General features: G+C 40.8%; 1 protein-coding gene across 1 annotated transcript in view; it reads right to left on the reverse strand.

Moving 5' to 3' along the window:
- GUCY2C (guanylate cyclase 2C) overlaps nt 1-9,294 on the reverse strand; it is a 69,354-nt gene extending 60,060 nt beyond the window's left edge. Inside the window, exon 1 of the mRNA XM_036455391.2 lies at nt 8,919-9,294. Coding sequence (XP_036311284.1) covers nt 8,919-9,135 — 217 coding nt within the window. The 5' untranslated portion in view covers nt 9,136-9,294. The remainder of the gene's footprint in view (nt 1-8,918) is intronic.
- Nucleotides 9,295-20,505: the final 11,211 nt, after the last annotated feature.

The following is a 20,505-nucleotide window of genomic DNA, read 5'->3' on the forward strand; positions in this document are numbered from 1 at the left end:
TTATATAACTTATAAAAGGAAGATAAATGAGCCAATTAAAAAAATGGGCAATGGACCTAAATATAATAGAATCTTCTCAAAAGAAGACAGAAGGTAGGCCAAGAGGCACACAAAAACATGCTCAAAGTCACTAATTATCAGAGAGATGCAAATCAAAACTACAATGTGGTACCATCTCACACCAGTCAGAATGGCTATCATCAACAAATCAACAAACAATAAAGGGCTGGCAAGGATGCAGAGAAAAAGGAACCCTCGTGCACTGCTGGTGGGAATGCAGACTGGTGCAACCACTGTGGAGAACAGTGTGGAGTTTCCTCAAAAAACTGAAAATGGAACTCCCATTTGACCCAGTAATCCCATTCCTAGGAATATATCCTAAGAAACTAGAAACACGAATAAAAAAAAATATATGCACCCCTATGTTCACATCCCAAGAAACTAGAAACACCAATCAGAAAGGATATATGCACCCCTATGTTCATAGCAGTACAACTTACAATAGCTAGGATTTGGAAACAGCCTAGGTGCCCATCAGCAGATGATTGGATAAAAAAACCATGGTACATCTACACAATGGAATACTATGCTGCCATAAAAAGAAGGAAATCTTATCATTTGCAGCAAGCTGGATGGAATTGGAGAAAATTATGCTGAGTGAAATAAGCCAGTCAATGAAAGAAAAATACCACATGATCTCACTCATTTATGGATAATAAAGAACATTATAAACTGATGAACAAAAAGATAGATACAGAAAGAGTAAAACAACAAACAGACCGTCCATTTACAGTGGGGAGGGTAGAGAGATATGGGGGTGATAAGAGATCAACCGAAGGACTTGTATGCATGCATATAAGCAAAACCAATGTACACAAAACTCTGGGGAGAGAGGGCATGTATGGGGTGGGGGGGGGGGAGATTGGTAAGGTATGTACACATATAATACCTTGATAAAAAAAGAAAAAAAGAAAAAAAAAGAACCATTTGACCGAACTCTTCCTCTTGCATTTTGTTTTCTTTCCAATAAAAAATATTCAGGACAAATATCTGGTTCCTAAGCAGAGATATCTGTCATGTTTTTGTGAAGCTCTTATTTAGGAAGCCTGGAAACCTGTTGCAAGTCTGGCAGTATGAATGACTTTCTATGTGTTCTTGCACAAGCCTTTTTAATTTCTCTACTTGATTCACTCATGTAAAATGGTATTAAAAGCAGGTTTGTCAAATGTAATAATTTTTTAATTCTTTTAAAAGATAATATCAGCAATAGAAGTTTTTGTTCTCCTGAACATCCAAATTAGAATATTTTAAAAGATATAGACCTGTTCTTTTAGAAAATGTAAACATCTTTGCTCTTCCACAGCCACGTCAGAAATGTTTCTAAAAACTAAAAAGCATTTTATCTCTTGCCTTTTTAGTTATTGTTGTTAACTCAAGGATATTTATTTATGTATTTATTATTTATTTATTTATTTATTTATTTATAGAAGAAGGAAGGGGGGGGGGGGGCGAGAGAGACATCACAGTGAGAGAGAAACATCCATTGGTTGCCTCCTGCATGCACCCTGACGGGAATCAAACCCACAGCCTGGGCATGTGCCCTGAGGGGGAATGGGGTAAGAACTTTGGGTGCATGGGATGCCAACTCACCAACTGATCAGGCTGAAACCAGATTTCTGATATCCTCCAAGGAGGTCCCAGATTGCAAGAGGGTGGTTCTCGGGTGACACATCCCAGAATCTGGCTCCCTGCCTTCTGGTTCCAGGGTGCGTCACCCTAGAACTGCCCCTGCCAAGTTGGCAGTTCCTGCATTGAGTGTCTATCCCCTGGCGGTCAATGCATGTCATAGCTACTGGTTGGATGGTCAGATGGTTCCTTATCCTTTTATCCTATATAATAAAGATGTATTATGCAAATGGTCATTACGCCATGAAGTGTAACTACTGATCGTGTAATCAGCAGGAGGGTGGGGCAGTGAGAGACAAGCAGGCGGCAGTGGAGGAGGGTGTATGGCAGCAAGCTACGAGGTGGGCGGAGGGAGGGAGAAAAAGGATGCGGGAAGCTACAGAAGGACGAGACAGCAGGACGAGACAGCAGGCCGAGAGCTACTGGAGGGCGGCAGCTACTGGCGAGCTACTGGCACACGGATTCCTGTGCAGGGCTACTAGTATATATATATATAGATTAAGTGCAGAAGCAGATATGAAAACCCAGCCATTTTCTATTAAGCCTGACATTAAAGATTTACAAAAATGTAAATTAATACCACTTTTCCACCTACTTTTATTTTTTTGTTTTGATAAATGTAGGTTTTCTTTACTAAAAAAATTATCTATGTTAACTGATAAAGTGTCTATAGTTGTTATTTATTTATTTACTTATTTATTTAGTTTTATTTTGTGACAGCCCCTTACAATTTGTGGAGCACTGCACAGATACTAGTGGAGGCTGTCTCCCTCTCTCTCTCTCTCTCTCTCTCTCTCTCTCTCTCTCTCTCTTTTAAGTATAGTTTATTGATTTTTTACAGAGAGGAAGAGAGAGGGATAAAGAGTTAGAAACACCAATGAGAGAGAAACATAGATCAAATGCCTCCTGCACACCCCTTACTGGGGACGTGCCTGCAACCAAGGTTCATGCCCTTGACCAGAATCAAATCTGGGTCCTTTCAGTCCACAGACCAAAGCTCTATCCACTGAGCCAAACCGGTTTCGGCTATAGTTGTTATTTAAATGAATTGATAAGCAAATATTTAAAACATTTGTTTTGAGGTACAATAATCAAAACAGCATACTATTGGCAGAGAGACAGATATGCAAATTAACAGAACAAAATAGAGAGCCCAGTTATAAAAATACATGCTGTTATATGTACAGAGAATTATATGGACAGATAATTATTTACAAAGAAACCATAACATATTGTACAATGGATATGTTATGGATAGTCTCTTCAATAAATGGTGCTGGGGAAACTATCAATAGAAAGCCACATGCAAATGAATGAAACTGTATTACAGTTTGTTCTCATGTGTAAAAATTAATTCAAAATGGATCAAAGACCTAAATATAAGACCTGAAACAATAAATTACATAGAAGAAAATATAGGGACCAAACTTATGGACCTTGATCATAGAGAACATTTTATGAGCTTGACCCCAAAAGCAAGGGAAGTAAAGGCAAAAAAAATAAATGAATGGGACTATATCAAAATAAAAAGTTCCTATACAGCAAAAGAAACTGACAACAAAGTAAAGAGGCAGCCCACCAGATGGAAGGTATTTGCAAACAGTAACTCCAAAAAAGGTTTAATTCCAAAATATATAAAGAATTTGTAAACTCAATACCAAAAAAAACCAAACAAACCAAAACAAAAAACAATCAAAAAGTGGACAGAGAACCTGAAAATATACCTCTCTCAAGAAGACATATAAACACCCAATAGATATATGAAAAGATGTTCAACCTCACTGGCAACTAGGGAATTGCAAATAAAAACTATAATGAGATACCACCTTAGACCTGTGGCCATTAACAATAAGACAAGCAATAACAAGTGTTGGAGAGGTTGTGGAAACAGGGAAACCTCATCCATTGCTTGTGAGAATGTAGACTGGTACAACCACTATGGAAAGCAGTCTGGTGGTTCCTCAAAAAATTAAAATAGAGCTACCATATGACCCAGCAATCCCTTTCCTGGGTATATACCCAAAAAAACTCAAAACCATGTATTCCCAAAGATATCTGTGCCTCTATGTTCATTGCAGCATTATTCACAGTGGCCAAGACATGGAAACAACCCAAGTCTCCCACTCCAGCGGACTATTGTAGATAAAGCGGATGTGCTAGTACACAATGGAATACTAACCCTCCATAAGAAAGAATGAATCACTGCCATTTACAACAACATGAATGGACTTTGAGAACATTATGCTAAGTGAAATAAATCAGTCAGAAAAAGCTAAGAACTATCTGATATTACTCATATGTGCAATAAAAAAAACTGAAACTCATGAACACAAACAGCAGTGTAGTGATTGCCAGAGGGAAGGGGTGGGGGGAGAAGATTTGACTTTGGGTACTGGGCACAAGGTGCAATATACAAATCTTATAACATAGAAATCCACATGTGAAACATATATATTCATGTTGACCAATGTCATCCCAATAAATGTAATACATAAAAATAAAATAAATTTAAAAATATCCTCAGCTGATGATTAACAAAAAAGTAATGATAATAAAATAAAATTTAAAAAAAGAATGAGAATATAAAAAAATAAAACATTTCTGTTTTAATTTCCAATACAGTAAATGCTGATAAATGTAACTGCATAAACAAAACTCTTCAGATGTCAGAATTATTTTTCAGAGTGTAAAGAGGTCTTGGGACCAAAAAGATTGAGAGCTACTTCCATAGAACATACTGTAGTATGGTGCTACTTCTTAACATTTTATGGCTATGTGAACTGTTTGTTTTTTTATCCCTTTGATCACTGCAAATTCCAAATGATCGCTCAAGAATGTACTGAACGTTTTTCTAGACAATGAAAGACATCTATGGAATGATAATACAAAGCTTAACTTTTAAAATAAGCAATTATCCCAAGCACTATTTTTCATTCCTCTCAGGCCTGCTCTCTCACCATACCATGGAATCCCAGTCCTGGGAGAATGAGTGGAATGCAATAAAATTCAGTGATCTTGGAACCCTCTATTTCCTATCCAGGGCTTTCAAAGATAGGCTTATACCAAAGTGAATCTGCATGTAGTGCCTGAGTTTAGGGCATGACAGCACATGCAGGGCATGGGCCCGGTGAGGTTAGCCATGGAAGATACACCCTTGAAGAGTTAATGTCCTAAAGCTGAAGCAATCTTTTTTTCCTCAAATCCTACCTATTTTTCAAATGCACAAAGGTTTTCTAAGTACTAGGAGAAAATATTGCATTCTTCCATTTATACATCATTCACAACATTTGAATTTCTTTTATTTAGCCCTTCATTATATTGTATTAGATATTTTTACAAATAATAATGCTCAATATGTTTTAAAACACGAACCTATCTTTTCCTCACAACTTGCACTACTTGAGTTTATTATACATCAACACTCATCCAACAAAATGCATCACCAAGTGCAAGAATTCAGCCATCACTGTTTATTCTTTCTTCCCCCTAAAATTTTCCACTCATTTAATCTATTTTACAAGTCACCATTAATAACTCTGTTTTACAAATGAGATGAGTGAAACTTTAAGAAAATTATAACTTGTTAGTAAATAATGGAGCAGGAATTCAAAGTCAGGGTATATGAGTTCAGAGATTAATATCTTACCAATACACTTTACTGTCTGTTTCATGTGACTGGTAACTTGTTCTCCTAATATCAGCAATAGCCTAGCAACGACTACAACATTAGCATTCTCAGGAACAGCTGGGTGTTGTCAGCAATCAATCAATGTTTATCTCTCACATTGATGTTCTCTCTCTCTCTCTCTCTCTCTCTCTCTCTCTCTCTCTCTCTCTCTCTCTCTCTCTCTCTCTCTCCCTCTCTCTCCCTTTTTCCTCCCTCTTCCTTCTTCTCTCTAAGCATGCCCTCAGGTGAAGATTTACAAAAAAAAGAATAAATGACAACAATAAAAACAACTGTCACTGAGTTCTTACTATCAATATTTTCAGTCAGTGTATTGCATAATTTATATGAATTTTCTCATTTAATTCACACCATAGCCATATGAGGTAACTGCTATATCTATTGCAATTTTATAGGTGAGGGAATGAGGCTCAGAAAACTTAAATAATTTCCTTGAGGTCAGTGGTGATAAAAGGTTGGATAAACAGCTAGAATATGAATGAAGACCGGTTTGATTCCAAATCTCTACTTCTAACCACAATATCTTATTTTTTGTTTGTTTGTTTGTTTGTTTGTTTGTTTGTTTTGTTACGTTAATCCTCACTCAAGGATATTTTTCCATTGATTTTTAGAAAGAGTGGAAGGGAGGGGGTGAGAGAGAGAGAGAGAGACACATTGATTGGTTGCCCCCTGCACTCACCCCGACCAGGGAGGGAGCGTGCAGCTAAGGTTGGAATCAAGCCTGGGACCCTTCAGTCTGCCCACTAACTTTCTATCCTCTGAGCCAAACTGGCTAGGATTTCACTGCCTTATTTTAATGAGAAAGTTAGCTCGTCGTGGGTAAAGATCTTACAGTAGCAAGATTCACTTCACTCTTTGGAATTATACAGAAATGAGTTGAAACTCATTTCAAACAGACAATCTATATGACTTAAGCAAAGTTATTAAACCTCCATTGTGAAAGTGTCAACAATGCCAGTCTAACAGAGCTGTGATTAAAAGGGTTATGTATCTTACCCAGCACATGAGAAGTATTCAGTAAACAAAGAAACCAAGGCTTGGAGAGAAGAAATCACTCACCCAGGGTCACAAAGAGAGAAAGCTCCGAGAAAGAGATTCCAATCCAGGTCTTCAGACTTTAGATAAAATGTTCTTCCCATTACTACACACTGCCTCAGTAAATAATTTTATGAAATGACCTCTTATTTTCTCTATTTATATCTGAATCCAGTCTCAGACCAGATTGAAGAAATGTATATTGCAGAGAAAAAGAACTTATTACATATATAATATTGGTTGGTATTATTACCAGACAATTTTAATCAGCTTAACAATAACCCACAACCTTCGGATCAACTACCAGACAATTTTAAATGAAGAAGATTAAGACATATCCTCCTCAAAACCATCAATAACCATTGAGATGCATCAATTGCATTGGCTCATTATACTTCTAGCAATCTAGTCTCAAAGAATGGAAAAAAAAACAAAACCTATATACATTAAAATGTTTAGTGTAGTCTTTAAAAAATAATTATGCAAAATTTAAAATAATAAAATATCTTACATTATTATTAAACTAGAGGCCTGATGCACAAAATTCATGCAAGGGGTGTGGCCCTCACAGCCCCGGCTTCATCCAGAAGGTCGCCTGAAAGATCGTCTGGACAGTTGTTCTGTTGTTTGGTCTAATTAGCATATTAGCTCTTTATCATATAAGATAATTTGGAAGAATATCTACTCCAAAAGTTATTACACATCTATTCTCAGGATGCTATGAAGATTATGCAGTTATAGGAAAGTCACTTTTAGAATGATGTAAAGTGAAATCAGAAGGCTAAAAATTGTTTCTATGTGATCCCAACCATGCTCTTAAAAAGAAACTGAGAAGCTTGTAAATATCCAGGCTGCTAGAAATGATCAGTGGTGATTTTTTCCTCACATTTTACCTAATATTTTATTCTACATATTTTATCTAATGTAAAGTTTATTTTAATAATTAAAAGATACAATGAAGAACTGCAACACTAAATTCTATTGGAAATTTTTTAAAAATATATTTTATTGATTTTTCACAGAGAGGAAAAGAGAGGGATAGAGAGTTAGAAACATTGATGAGAGAGAATCATCGATCAGCTGCCTCTTGCACACCCCCTACTGGGGGTGTGCCCACAACCAAGGTACTTGCCCTTGACTGGAATCGAACCAGGGACTTTTTAGTCCGCAGACCGATGCTCTATCCACTAAGCCAAACCGGTCCCGGCTATTGGAAATTTATTATATTAATTATCTATATCAATGGTTGGCAAATTGGCTCACAAACCATATGTGGCTCATGAGCCGCAGTTTGTTGCTCTATTGACTAATGAGTTTGCCAACCACTGATCTATACTAATAAAAGGGTAATATGCTAATTAGACTGGGTCAACTGGCCATCTTCCGGACATCCAAGTTCCTTCTGGACAAAGCCATGGTGGTGGGGGCCAAGGCAGAGGCAGTTAGGGGCAATCAGACCAGTAGGGGAAGGCAGTTGGGGGTGAGATCAGACTGGCAGGTGAGGGCAGTTAGGGGCAATAGGCAGGAAGAGAGGCAGATAGGGGTGATCAGGCCAGCAAGGGCGGATAGTTGGGGGCAACCAGGCCAGCAGGGGAGGGCAATTGGTGGCGAGATCTGGCCAGCAAGGGAAGGCAGTTAGGGGTGATCAGGCAGGTAAGCAGAGAGGTTAGGGCAATCAGGCAGACAGGCAGGTGAGCTGTTAGAAGCCAACAGTCCCAGATTGCAAGAGGGATGTCTGACTGCCAGTTTTACAGGGATTGGGCCTAAATCGGGGATTGGACATCTTCCAAGGGGTCCCCAATTGGAGAGGATGCAGGCTGGACTGAGGGAATCCCTTTCTCCCCCCATGCACAAATTACGTGCACTGGGCCACTAGTGTTTTATTATAATAGCCACCAGAGAAGTAAAGAGTGAACAAATGGATTAAAAATCCCAGAAAAAGATTCAGCATCTTTATGAATTTTACTCCCTAATTCATATTCTTAACTGGAAACCCTAGGCAAACTCAGGTCCAGACCAAATATTGCTCCTGAGCAGTTGCAGGAAGAATGCCTACCTCTCCAAAAGTGAGAAATAAATCCAGTTTTTATTGAAATGCTATCTGGGGCATTTCACTGCTGTGAACACCTGGCATCCCCTGAGTCAGGCCATGCCCAGAGCAAGGGAGATTATGAGTGAAGTCTAGCAATGTAGTCTCAGAGAATGAAAAACAAAAGAAAACAACAAAAATAACAATAACTATATACATGGAAATGTTTAGTGTAGTCTTTTAAAAACAATTATGCAACAATAAAAATAATATAGTATCTTACAACAGAGAATTATGAAATGTGGTAGGACTCAAATCCTTCTGTTTGAGAATCTACTGCCTTGAAATAAAAAGGAGTTGTAAGACAGGCCCTTAGAAAAGGTTGGTATTCAGGCAAAGAACACAAGATCTTCACTTAGCAACCCTTTGATCCCAGAGGTGGTAACGGGGAGGAGGAAGAGGATTCTGTTACCATATTCTTACCATCATCCCTTAGACGCCTTCCCACGATTTCCACTCCCCGATTCACTGCATTTTCCAAGTTTTCCGAGGGCTCCTGGAAGGCCGAGTTTTTCATTATCAGGACGCTGATCTCGTAGCTGCCATTGCTGCATTTCTGAGTCACCTTGTCGTTGAAACACAGGAGCCCCGGACAGAGGAGCAGTGACCACAGAGTCAAGCCCAACAGTGGTTTTTTCATGACCTCGTTCACCTCAGGACCATACTCCTTGTGCTCAGTTGTTTTGCTCTGGGCTTTTAGGGAGACGGGAGCGCCAGCTGGACAGCCTCTAGCTGGGCCCCTCGGTCTACTCTGCCACACGTTGCTTTCTGGTCACGTGGGCCATGGAATACAGCCTGCTTGCCAGTAATAAGCAGCTACATTATGGTAGGAGATAAACCAAAGTTCACTTTTTGTGTTTGTTCACAGAAAGGTCAGAGTTATAAACAGGGAGATTACCTGGGCCTCACCCAATAAAAATACATCAATTGATGACACATCACTGGGAAGAGGGAAATATGGTTTGTACATAAAAAATATTTGTAATGTGGAAAAATAAGGTCAGAAGGCTTAACAGAAGCACAAATATGATGGACTGTTAGTGTTTAGGTTCTAACTGTGCATTGAAACTGAATCCTTAACTAGGAAGAACTGTTTTTCAGCCACTCAGTTGGCAATTATTTGTTAAGACTTGACTATTTGTTGGGTATTAGCAAAACACTAGGCATACATACATGAATGATATGGATGCAGTAATGTCCTTATGATACATGCATTCTAGTAGGGAAGATAAACATTAAACAAACTAGAGGCCTGGTGCATGAAAATTCATGCATTGGAGGGGAGTTCCCTCAGCCTGGCCTGCCCTCTCTCACATTCTGGAAGACCCCAGGGACAGGAGGCTACCCGGTGATCAGGGGAAGGTGACGCCCCCATTACACCTCTGCTGCTGTCACTGCCGGCAGCACAAGCCTTGGCCAGCCCTGGTTACCTGAGCCTCGAGTAGTCTTGGGCAGCTGGGCAGCCACCATCCAAGGCTTGCCTGCACCTCAGGCTGGCTCTGGGCAGCTGGCGGGCTGAGGGCGGGTGTGGCCACACTGTGCACCTGCCACCCTCTTGGCAGGGCTGAAAGGACTGGAGGAATCCAATAAAACTGAGGGGACTGGGCACTGCCATCTTGTGGCTATGGGGGCTGCCACCATTGTGACGGCATTACGGTCAATTTGAATATTCCCTCTTTATTAGATAGGATACTTATGAATAAATTCATCAATGAAAAAAGTGTGAAATGTTGTGGGAGCTTATGACAGATTAACCTAATCTATTCTAGAAAGTCAAGGAAGCGTTCCAAGGAAAGCATTCTTTAAGTTGAACCCTGCAGGTTCCATAAGAGTTAGCTAAATGGAACGAGAGAGAGAGAGGGGGGGGGGCATGTGAAGGAGGGAGACAGCTTGTATAAAGGCCCAGATATGGGAAGTGGTATGGATGTTTGAAGAACTGAAAGAGATACAGAATGGCTGGTGTGGAGAGAGGTATGAGTCCAGTGGCAATAAAAGATGCCAGAGGAGTAGAAGGGTAGGCCATGAGGTTTCTTATAAGCCATTAAGGTTTTGGAACTTAAGCATAAGAATCAAGACAAGGATGTGATCAGATGAAATTCATAAAGTGGTCTTGGAGAGGTCTTAGGCTGCTAAGGGAAGGATGAACTTAGAGAGAAGCAGGAGTGGGGACATGGAGCAAGTTAGGAGGTTGTTTCTATGGTCCAATTCAGAGGTAAAGGAGGACTGGATAAGGGCAGTGGCAGTGGAGATGGGATCAAGAGACAGATACAAGGTAAAATGGATTAGACTTTGTATTGGATTTGGGGCATTGGAGTCAGAGAAGGGTCAGTGGTGACTGCTGATATGCTCAGCTGTGTAGATGGGAAAGCTGTGGACTATGTTGTAGAATTCTGGGAGAGGAGCAGCTTTGAGGGAGAAGAGAATTACTTCTGTTTGTGAACATGCTGATTTTAAGGAGACTGTGCAAGTGAGAGAATAGTCACCAGGGAGTTTTGGGAAGAGCACCTGGACCTAAACAGGGCTTTGGAAATATAGTTGCAGGTGTAGTATGACTGATCAAATAATGCCATGGTTTGCATCATAGACTTGATGACCACATATGGCAAAATTTATGTTCTAAAGTGAGTGGCATCAACAAGATGGAGGACTAGGAGATCCCAGCCTTCATCCCTGCACAAAACCAAGAAATTAACATTTACTCACTGAGGAGAAACCAAGATGGCGGCATAGGGTAGACACCTGAATGCAGCCTACCACAACAAATTTGAATTTAGAACTGGAAAACAGGGGAAACATCTCCCTGAAGCACTGGCTGGTTGGCTGAGAGGAGGCTCTACCATCTGGGAAGGAGAGAGAAGGCACGCTGAACCTCAGGAACTGTGAAGGTGAGGTGAACTGCACGCATGAAAAGGCAGCTGCCCGACTTCGCTGCTTGCTTGCTTGAAGGCAGGTGGAATTTGCTGCTGGTTTACTCCCTGCACGTGGAGAGGGTGGACAGCTAATGCGTGCCTAGCTTTTTTGTTTGGGAGGAAAACAGAACCACCCTATTGCTCTGATAGATGGCCCCAGACAGAGAAAGGCCAGACTGTAGGGCAGTGGGTAGAGATCTCTGGGAGGTGTGTGAAGACAGCAACCATTACTGTGGGACTCAGAAACCAGACCCTCATAGGGAGGGGCTGACCAAAGCTTGTCTTCACCACTCGAGACTCCACCCCACCCAAGCTGAGCACAGAAGCCCTTCCAGTGGTTAGCTTTCTCGTTAATAGGACTCTCCTAGGGAGGGACAGACAGGAATCCAAAGCTTGTCTATGCCTGTACCAAAGAGGTGCGTGTGCCTGCAACCAATCTTGGGGGATTCACACAAAGCTTGGCTGTGCCACCCCTAGACTCCACCCCATCTAAGCGGAATACAGAAACCCTCCTAGCTGAGACACTTCTGATCCTCATAGCCAATTGACTTGGAGATCAGCGCTTCCCAGTGATACCAACAACAAGCAAGGCTTAACAACAAGACTGCACACACAGCCCACAAAGGGCTACACCAAGACTCTCCACTTCAGGTAACTGGGAGGCTGACCCACTGTACCATATAGGACACCTTAGCACACAAAGCCATCCTTCCAACTCAGGGAAGCTGTGAAAATGCTGAGACAAGGAAACAGATCACAAACAAAAGAAATGGAGGACAAGAAGAGACTGCATATAGAGTTCAAAACTATGCTTATAAGGTTTTTCAAGAATTTCCTAGAAAAGGTCGATACAATAAATGAGACCTATGAGGATTTGAAAAGGGATCAACTAGAAATAAAGAATACATTGTCTGAAATAAAAAAATATTATACAGAGTCCTAAAAACAGAATGGAAGATCGCAAGAATCAAGTCAAAGATTTGGAACACAAAGAGCCAGAGGACACTCCTCCACAGAAGCAAGAAGAATCCAGAAAGTTGAAGATAGTGTAAGAAACCTCTGGGGCAATTTCAAATGAACCAACATCAGAACTATGCAGGTCCCAGAAGAAGAGAAAGAGCAAGATACCGAAACAATACTGGAAGAAATAGTGACAGAAAACTTCCCCCACCTGGTGAAAGAATTAGACTTACAAGTCCAGGAAGCGCACAGAACTCCAAACAAAAGGAATCCAAAGAGGACCACACCAAGACACATCATAATTAAAATTTCAAGAGTAAAAGACAAAGAGATAATATTAAAAGCAGCAAGAGAAAAGCAAGTAGTTACCTATAAAGGAGCACTTATATGATTGTCAGCTGATTTCTCAACAGAAACCATGCAGGCCAGACGGGAATGGCAAGAAATATTCAAGGTGATGAATAGCAAGAACATACAGCCAAAAATACTCTATCCAGCAAAGCTATCACTCAGAATCCAAGGCCAGATAAAGAGCTTCACAAATAAAAAAAAAGCTAAAGGAGTTCATCACCGCCAAACCAGAATTATATAAATTGCTGAAAGGGGTTCTTTAGGAAGAGGAAGAAGATAAAGATAAAAATTATGGTCAACAAATATGTAACTATCAACAAGTGAAACTAAAAGCCAAGGGAATTAAAAAACCTGATGAACAATATTAACTGGTGAATATAATAGAATCAGAGGTATGGAAGGGTAGTGGACTGACGATTCTCGGGGAAAAGGGGAGTGCGGGGTGCAGAAAGAGCCTGAACAAAAACTGTGCACCTATGGATGAGGACAATGAGGGGTGGGGAAAGGGCAGAGGGTGGGATGGGAACCTGGTGGAGGGGAGCAATGGAGGGGGGAAAAATGAGGAACATTTGTAATATAATAATATGAACAATAAAGATTTATTTTTAAAAAAATTACTCACTGATAAAAATAGCTGTGGGGGAGCTGCAGCAACCAGTGGAACACAAAAACCAAGATGGTCCCGCCAGTTTGAAATGCAGTTGGTGGGGGTAGGTGGTGGGATCTCGCAGGTGTCTGAGTAGTCCTTTCTCTGCCTTGCTTGTTTGAGCTTTAGCAGAATTGGCTGGAAGTGAGGCTGGGAGGAACTCAGGTTTCTTGCTAGGAGAGAACTAGTTTCCGGTGGGGGCTTTAGTCACACCTGAAATCTAGGACAGCCAGCATGGACGTGAGGGCGTGACTGCTGCTGTGTACAACATGGTAACCTAGAGCACTTCACCACCGAGGTACTTGAATTGGCAGGAAATACATCGACCTGTTGTTTTTTTGTTTTTTCTTTCTTTCTTTCTTTCTTTCTTTCTTTCTTTCTTTCTTTCTTTCTTTCTTTCTTTCTTTCTTTCTTTCTTTTCTTTCTTTCTTTCTTTTCTTTCTTTCTTTCTTTTTTTTCTTTTTTTTAAATTTACTTCAGAAAGGAAGGGAGAGGCAGAGAGAAATGGAAACACCAATGATGAGAGAGAATCATTGATTGGCTGCCTCCTGTGCACCCCCTACTGGAGACCAAGCCCACAGTCCAGGCATGTGCCCTTGACCAGAATAGAACCTGGTACTTTTCAGACCTCAGGCAGAGGGTCTATCCACTGAACCAAACTGGCTAGAGCAATGTGGAAAGATTTAAAGGTAAAGTGTATCATCCCTTGTCATTTGCAACTTGCTGTTCTTAGAGATACAAGGCTGGCTATTCAAGGCTACAATTGCTGGTAGTGATGTCATTCTACACATCCACAAATCTGTAATTGGGAAGAAAGGCTAACAGATGATTATGTAAAGGATGCCTGGATTTCTATTATATCAGGACTCTAAATTCTCTAACAACTCTCCGGTGTTGGTGATTCCAGTGGACTGTATCTCTGAAAAAGAACAAACAAACAAAAAAAAAAACCCTACAATTTTGCCTTTTTGTAATTCTAGTTGAGCAAGTTGGAAGTTTAATTAGCTTTCCAACCAACCAAATTTCTGCATTCGACTCTTAAATATGTTTAAACTTAATATCAAATATTACTGTGGCTTCAAAAAAACTATTGATTCTGTAGTGGTATTTCATTGAGTTGACTGGTTGTGTGTGTGTGTGTGTGTGTGTGTGTGTGTGTGTGTGTAACACTGTATTTCATCTAATGCTGATAGAGTCTTTGGATATGCAAACCTTCTGAGTTAGGCATAGAGAAACATAATTTGCTTTATGTAAATGAAGAACATTTGAAGTTCCCAGAGCCAATCAGGAAGGAGGAGTGAGGAGGACAGGTGGAAAGAGAAACGGGAAGAAGCTCCAACAAGATGGCAAGAGGCTGGGAGCTACAGAGAAAAAATGGCCAGAGAGAAAGGACTGGTGGGATGGGGGCTTCCTCAGGAAAGAATGCCTTACTTCATCCATGCAACAGCTATTTATTGAGTGCCCTCTGCTTGTTCTCAGCATTTGAGTTATAACATGAATGAACACATTTCTGCCTTCATAATTGCATTCTACTGGGAATTTAAAAATGACAAAGCTGGTCAACTCTTCCCAAATATTCAGTCAAGTCTGTGCCATATACAACTTGCCTAATTTGTGGGAAGTATAGAAAGATGCTCAGACTGTGTCAGATTGTGGGGAGAGGAGGAAATCAGTATGTGTGTGGGAGACAGAAACTCAATGGCTAGAAGCAGGAGTTTCAAGACAAAGAGATCGTGGTAGCACAAGACTTCAGGATTTGAAAGAATATTGGAGAGGGTTTTTGGACTTTGTACACGTATGTAATGAGGTTCCATGTAATCTTATCTAGAGCACAAAGTAGGGTGACCCTACTAACCTCAAATCACTGTTGTAGACTAGGGCTGCATATCTAGATCTAGGATGCTTTAGAACTAACAGGTTTCTTTTCCTTAAGATACCTATTTCCTGGAGTCTTCCCCTTTATCAAGAGAAACTATATATAATCCCTGAGCAAAGTCTTCTTCTCCTTCCTTCCCCAGTCCCTTTTGTACAGCATTTCTATGTGCTCAGGAAGAGCTGGAGGAGGGGATGTTTATGCATTTGCTAGAGGTCGCTGGATATCTGTTAAGTTTTCTAGTGACCCTTGGGTTCGGGCTTCTGTCCAGGTGGCTGTGTTTAGATATGATGGGAAGTACATGTGTTAGAGACAGTAGTAATGTATCTCAGCTGTAATAAAGTTCGTTGTGCTCTGGAAACAGAAGCAAACAGGCAGTCCATTCCCTGTTGTTAAAGATTTGTTAGTGGGGCCAATAGTTTAATCCTGAAAAATGGACTCTTGTTTTTTTGAGCCAAATCTTACTCTTGTGGTGGGTGGGTGGGTGTGTGTGTGTGTGTGTGTGTGTGTGTGTGTGTGTGTGTGTGTATTTCCTCCTGGGATGGCTGAAGGATTACTTCCTCATACTCTAGTTATCTAGATTAAAATGATAGCTTGGGAAAGTAGGAAAGAGGACAGTGATATCAGTTCCTTGGATTGCAAACTCCTCCTGTAAATGTCAGTGCTATTTATTGAGACATCCTTAGCAGGTACTGGTTGGAAAGGCAGGGCACGCATTAAAGAACAGAGATAAAGAAGAGCTTGAGTTTCTAGAAAGCAGTTGGATATTCTTAAACCAAACACAAACCACACAAAACTTGGAGTTATATTTGAATCTCGTTTTAGCTGTTTGCTAAGCATATGGGCTTGGGTTGATGACCTACATTTGCTGATGTTCAGTTTTCTTATTTCTAAAATAAATTTAGTTTCTATTCTAGCCAGTAACCTGAGCTGCCAGCCTCGTTGGAGTTTGGACATGGGTAGATGTGTCAGATGATGGACAGGATTTGCCCAAACAATATCCACTTACCTGGGGTGGAAGAGCCACATTGGAGGCAATTCATTCTTAGGGAAAAGCCAAGCATTGCACTGTGGAACTTAGGTGCCCCATTACTTAAATCTGTCTCCAGCCCAGCCCCTCTTTAGTTCAAGGGAGAAAAAGATCAGGGAATAATAACTGAGATAGCAACCCAATAAAGTACTCAGCTGAATATTAAGTTGTAGACATCACTGCCTAGGAGTTCTCTAACAGGTTTCATCAGATGAAGGAGAAGGATATTGTTCCCCTTTGGCCACAGATTGACACCCTGCTCTGGCACTTTGAGGGTCCTCCACAGTGGTGCCAAGGCCTGCTGAGGCAGTGGCAGCACCCAGGGGGCAGGGGTAGGACTGCAGTATATTAACACATTGTACCTGCCAGGGAGCAGAACCTGCTGGAGAGCCTCCTGCTCAGTGGGCCCATACCAGTACCTGGTACAAATAGGTTTAACGGACATTATTCAACATGCCTAGTAACTTCTAGAAATACATAATCACAGGAGCAACAGCAAGTGAAAATTACTACTGTTACTACTGTTGCTGTGAACTTTGCAAATCCCTGTGTGGGGAAGTTTGGGTTAATGAAAATAGAAAATGGTCTTATAAAGTTCCTGGTATCTTGTAATTGATCAACAACTGCTAATTATTGTTATTCCTTGATGCCATTCTCTAAACAGCAGCATCAATTACTCCTTTCTTGGTGCATAGTAGGTATGTCTTTTTTAATTTTTTAATTGAGAAATTACTAAAATTAATTTAACTGAAAAAAAAACCCAAACATATACAAATATTACTATTTTAGAAAAGAATGCTAGTGGAAGAAATTTTAGTTGTATTCAAGACATAATTATATATATCTGAAACCTATATAATTTTACTAACTAATGTCACCCCAATAAATTCAATAAAAATAATTATATGGCTATATGTAATTTAAGCATTACCTCTAACACAAATATTTGGAATCTACATCAGGAACAAAAATTTAAACTATTGTACATTTATTGGGTCGGCAACTAAGTAATTGCGGATTTTAAAAAGAAAATCAAAGACAATTTTTTCATGGAACTAAATAACTTTATTCTGTAATGTATTGCCCATTTTAGATACTAGAGGCCTGGTGCATGAAATTTGTGCACAGGGGCAGGCGGGGGGTGGGGGGGAGGTGATGTCCCTCAGACCAGCCTGCACCCACTCCAATCTGGGACCCCTCAAGGGATGTCTGTCTGCCCGTTTAGACTTGATCCCACTGGGCAGTCATACATCCCTCTCACAATCCAGGACTGCTAGCTCCCAATTGCTTGCCTTCCTGCCTTCCCGATTGCCCCTGCATCTGCCTGCCAGCCTGAATACCCCCCTAACCACTCCCATGCCAGCCTGATTGATGTCTAACTGCTCCCCTGCCAGCCTGTTTGCCCCCAACTTCCCTCCTCTGCATGCCTGGTCACCCCTAATTGCCCTCCCCTGCAGGGTTGATCACCTCCAACTGCCCTCCCTTATAGGCCTGGTCCCTTTCAACTGCCCTCTCTTGCAGGCCTGGTCCCTCCCAAATGGCCATCTTGTGGTGGCCATGTTGTGTCCACATCGGGGCATGATCTTTGACCACATGGGGGCAGCCATATTGTGTGTTGGAGTGATGATCAATCTGCATATTACTCTTTTATTAGATAGGATAGAGGCCTGGTGCATGGGTGGAAGCCAGCTGGTTTGCCCTGAAGGGTGTCCTGGATCAGGATGGGGGTTTCCTGGGGCTCGGGCGGCCTGGGCAAGGGGCCTGTGGTGGTTTGTAGGCCGGCCACACTCCCTGACGATCCAAGCGGAGGCCCTGGTATCTGGGGTTTATTTATCTTCTACAATTGAAACTTTGTAGCCTGGAGCGGAGCCAAGCCTCCTGCGTGCTCCGTGGTGGCAGCCATTTCTGTTGGAATTTATGTATCTTCTATAATTGAAACTTTATAGTCTGGAGTGGAGGCCTGGGCCAGCCAGGATGTGCAGAAAGCTTTGCTTCTTCCATTGCCCGGGGCAACCCTAGCCTCCCGCTCTTTCCAGCTCCATGGCTGCCGCCATTTCTGTTTGGATTTGTTTACCTTCTATAATTGAAACTTTGTAGCCTTGAGTGGAGGCTTAGGCCAGCAAGGGCAGGCAGGAAGCTTGGCTTCTTCCATTTCCTGGGAAACACAAGCCTCCCTCCTGCTCTCTGTGGCCGTAGACATCTTTTTTGGGGTTTATTTGCATACTTGCTCTGGTGGGCGTTTGGTGGGCATGTCTTGTGGGTGTAGCAGAATGATGGTTAATTTGCATATTACTCTTTTATTAGGTAGGATACTTCATGATTATTTGAAACATATTTATAGTGAGTCAGTAAAATTTATTTTTATTTATTTATTTATTATTAAAATATATTTTATTGATTTTTCATAGAGAGGAAGGCATAGGGATAGAAAGCTAGAAACATCAATGAGAGAGAAATATTGACCAGCTGCCTCCTGCACATCCCCTACCGGGATGTGCCCACAACCAATGTATATGCCAATTGATGGAATTGAACCTGGGACCTTTCAAGCTGCAGGCCGACACTCTATCCACTGAGCCAAACCGGTTTCAGCAGTAAGATATATTTTAAAGAAAAAAAAAAAAAGTTCTGAAATGTAGAGTTAGTAGAGATATTACCTTTCACATTATGTATAATTTAGAAAAAAATAATTTTTCAAATGTTTAAAACATGGCAAAATTATTTGAAGGATTAACAAATTATAAAAAATAGGATTAGATTTAAATTGATAAAAAGACAAGGGGAAGAAAAGTGTTCTTAGTCCTTCAAAATTGAAAAAAAAAAAAACTGCCTAAAGACACATCATATGAAATGTACTAAATGGAACTACATTCCACACATACCATTTTTCTTTTAAAAATTGACTTTGTAGTTATCATTGTGTATTTTGGAGCCAAGATCTTTTTTCAGGCCTCAAACATCTTTTTTTTTTTTTTTTTTTTTTTTTTTTTTTTTTAACAAAACCCTTTTTTTTTTTTTTAAATATATTTTATCGATTTTTTACAGAGAGGAAGGGAGAGAGATAAAGAGCTAGAAACGTGGACGAGAGAGAAACATCGACCAGCTGCCTCCTGCACACCCCCTACCGGGGATGTGCCCGCAACCAATGTACAATACATGCCCTTGACCAGAATCAAACGTGGGACCTTTCAGTCCGCAGACCAATGTTCCACCACTGAGCCAAACCGGCTTTGGCGGGCCTCAAACATCTTTATAGGCTATTAAACTCTCAGAGATATAGACATGACGGGAATACCCCGATAAGTAAAGATGGTAAAGTGGTGGGGCAAAAAGCCAAGCCCATTCACAGGTTGCACCCACAACATCCCTGTGAAATAAAAATAGAGAGGATTTAAATTAAGGCGTCTGCCAGAAAAGCAGAAGTTAATACAAGTCAACAAAACAAAGTACAGAGCTGTAAATCCATCAGGAGAGATGAATTACACTGACATTGGGAAGGAACGTGGAGGTGAGTGAGAGTCCTTAGCAAAAATTTAGACAGAAAGCTGCAAGGTTAAATTGTAACCAATATGAAACTAGCAGGAATAACAACAATGATGCAAGAGGTTTGAATTCTGTCAGGAGAAAAAGCAGGAAGTCATATCCAGAAAAGTTTCTGGTGTCGATTACCCGGTGTCATCGCTGTACAGCTACCACTCGGGGTACAATGTGCTTCTGTTGAGGGCTTTCTGTATGGCTCATGTAGGAAAAACTGGAGACTTCCAAACAAAACAGGTTAGGCACTTGATCTTGAGAGAAGAAAGGTGGGAATAACAAAGTCGTTTTAGAGTTGAACGCTTAATTTTAATTAAGCGTTTAATTAAACGCTTTTGAGTTTAATTTTAAGAAGGGAGGAAAAGATGACAGCCTTAGAAATGTTAAGTTTCAAGTTCTCCTCCAGGTTTCTACAAAGTGCTCTCAGATAAAGACTGTCAACATAATAATGTCCAAACCCGTGGAGAATTTTTATGGGAGTTTAGTTGTGGTAAACTGACAGCTGGTACACGAGATCTCAAAAATGCTTCCCTGAATGTCAGTGGGTAGTTTTTTATACACTTGGACTAGATTTAAACTGAAGGTAAAGAAGATTGCATGAAGGTGGGGAAAAGCAAGGCAGGGAAATCTCTAGGGTTGGAATACAGGATAGTTCACAGGATCATGCGCCCTGCAGGGTGTTTACGCTTCTGAAGGGTCTGAAATAA

This window comes from Pipistrellus kuhlii, unplaced genomic scaffold (genome assembly GCF_014108245.1).
Source record: "Pipistrellus kuhlii isolate mPipKuh1 unplaced genomic scaffold, mPipKuh1.p scaffold_m20_p_3, whole genome shotgun sequence".
NCBI lineage: Eukaryota > Metazoa > Chordata > Mammalia > Chiroptera > Vespertilionidae > Pipistrellus > Pipistrellus kuhlii.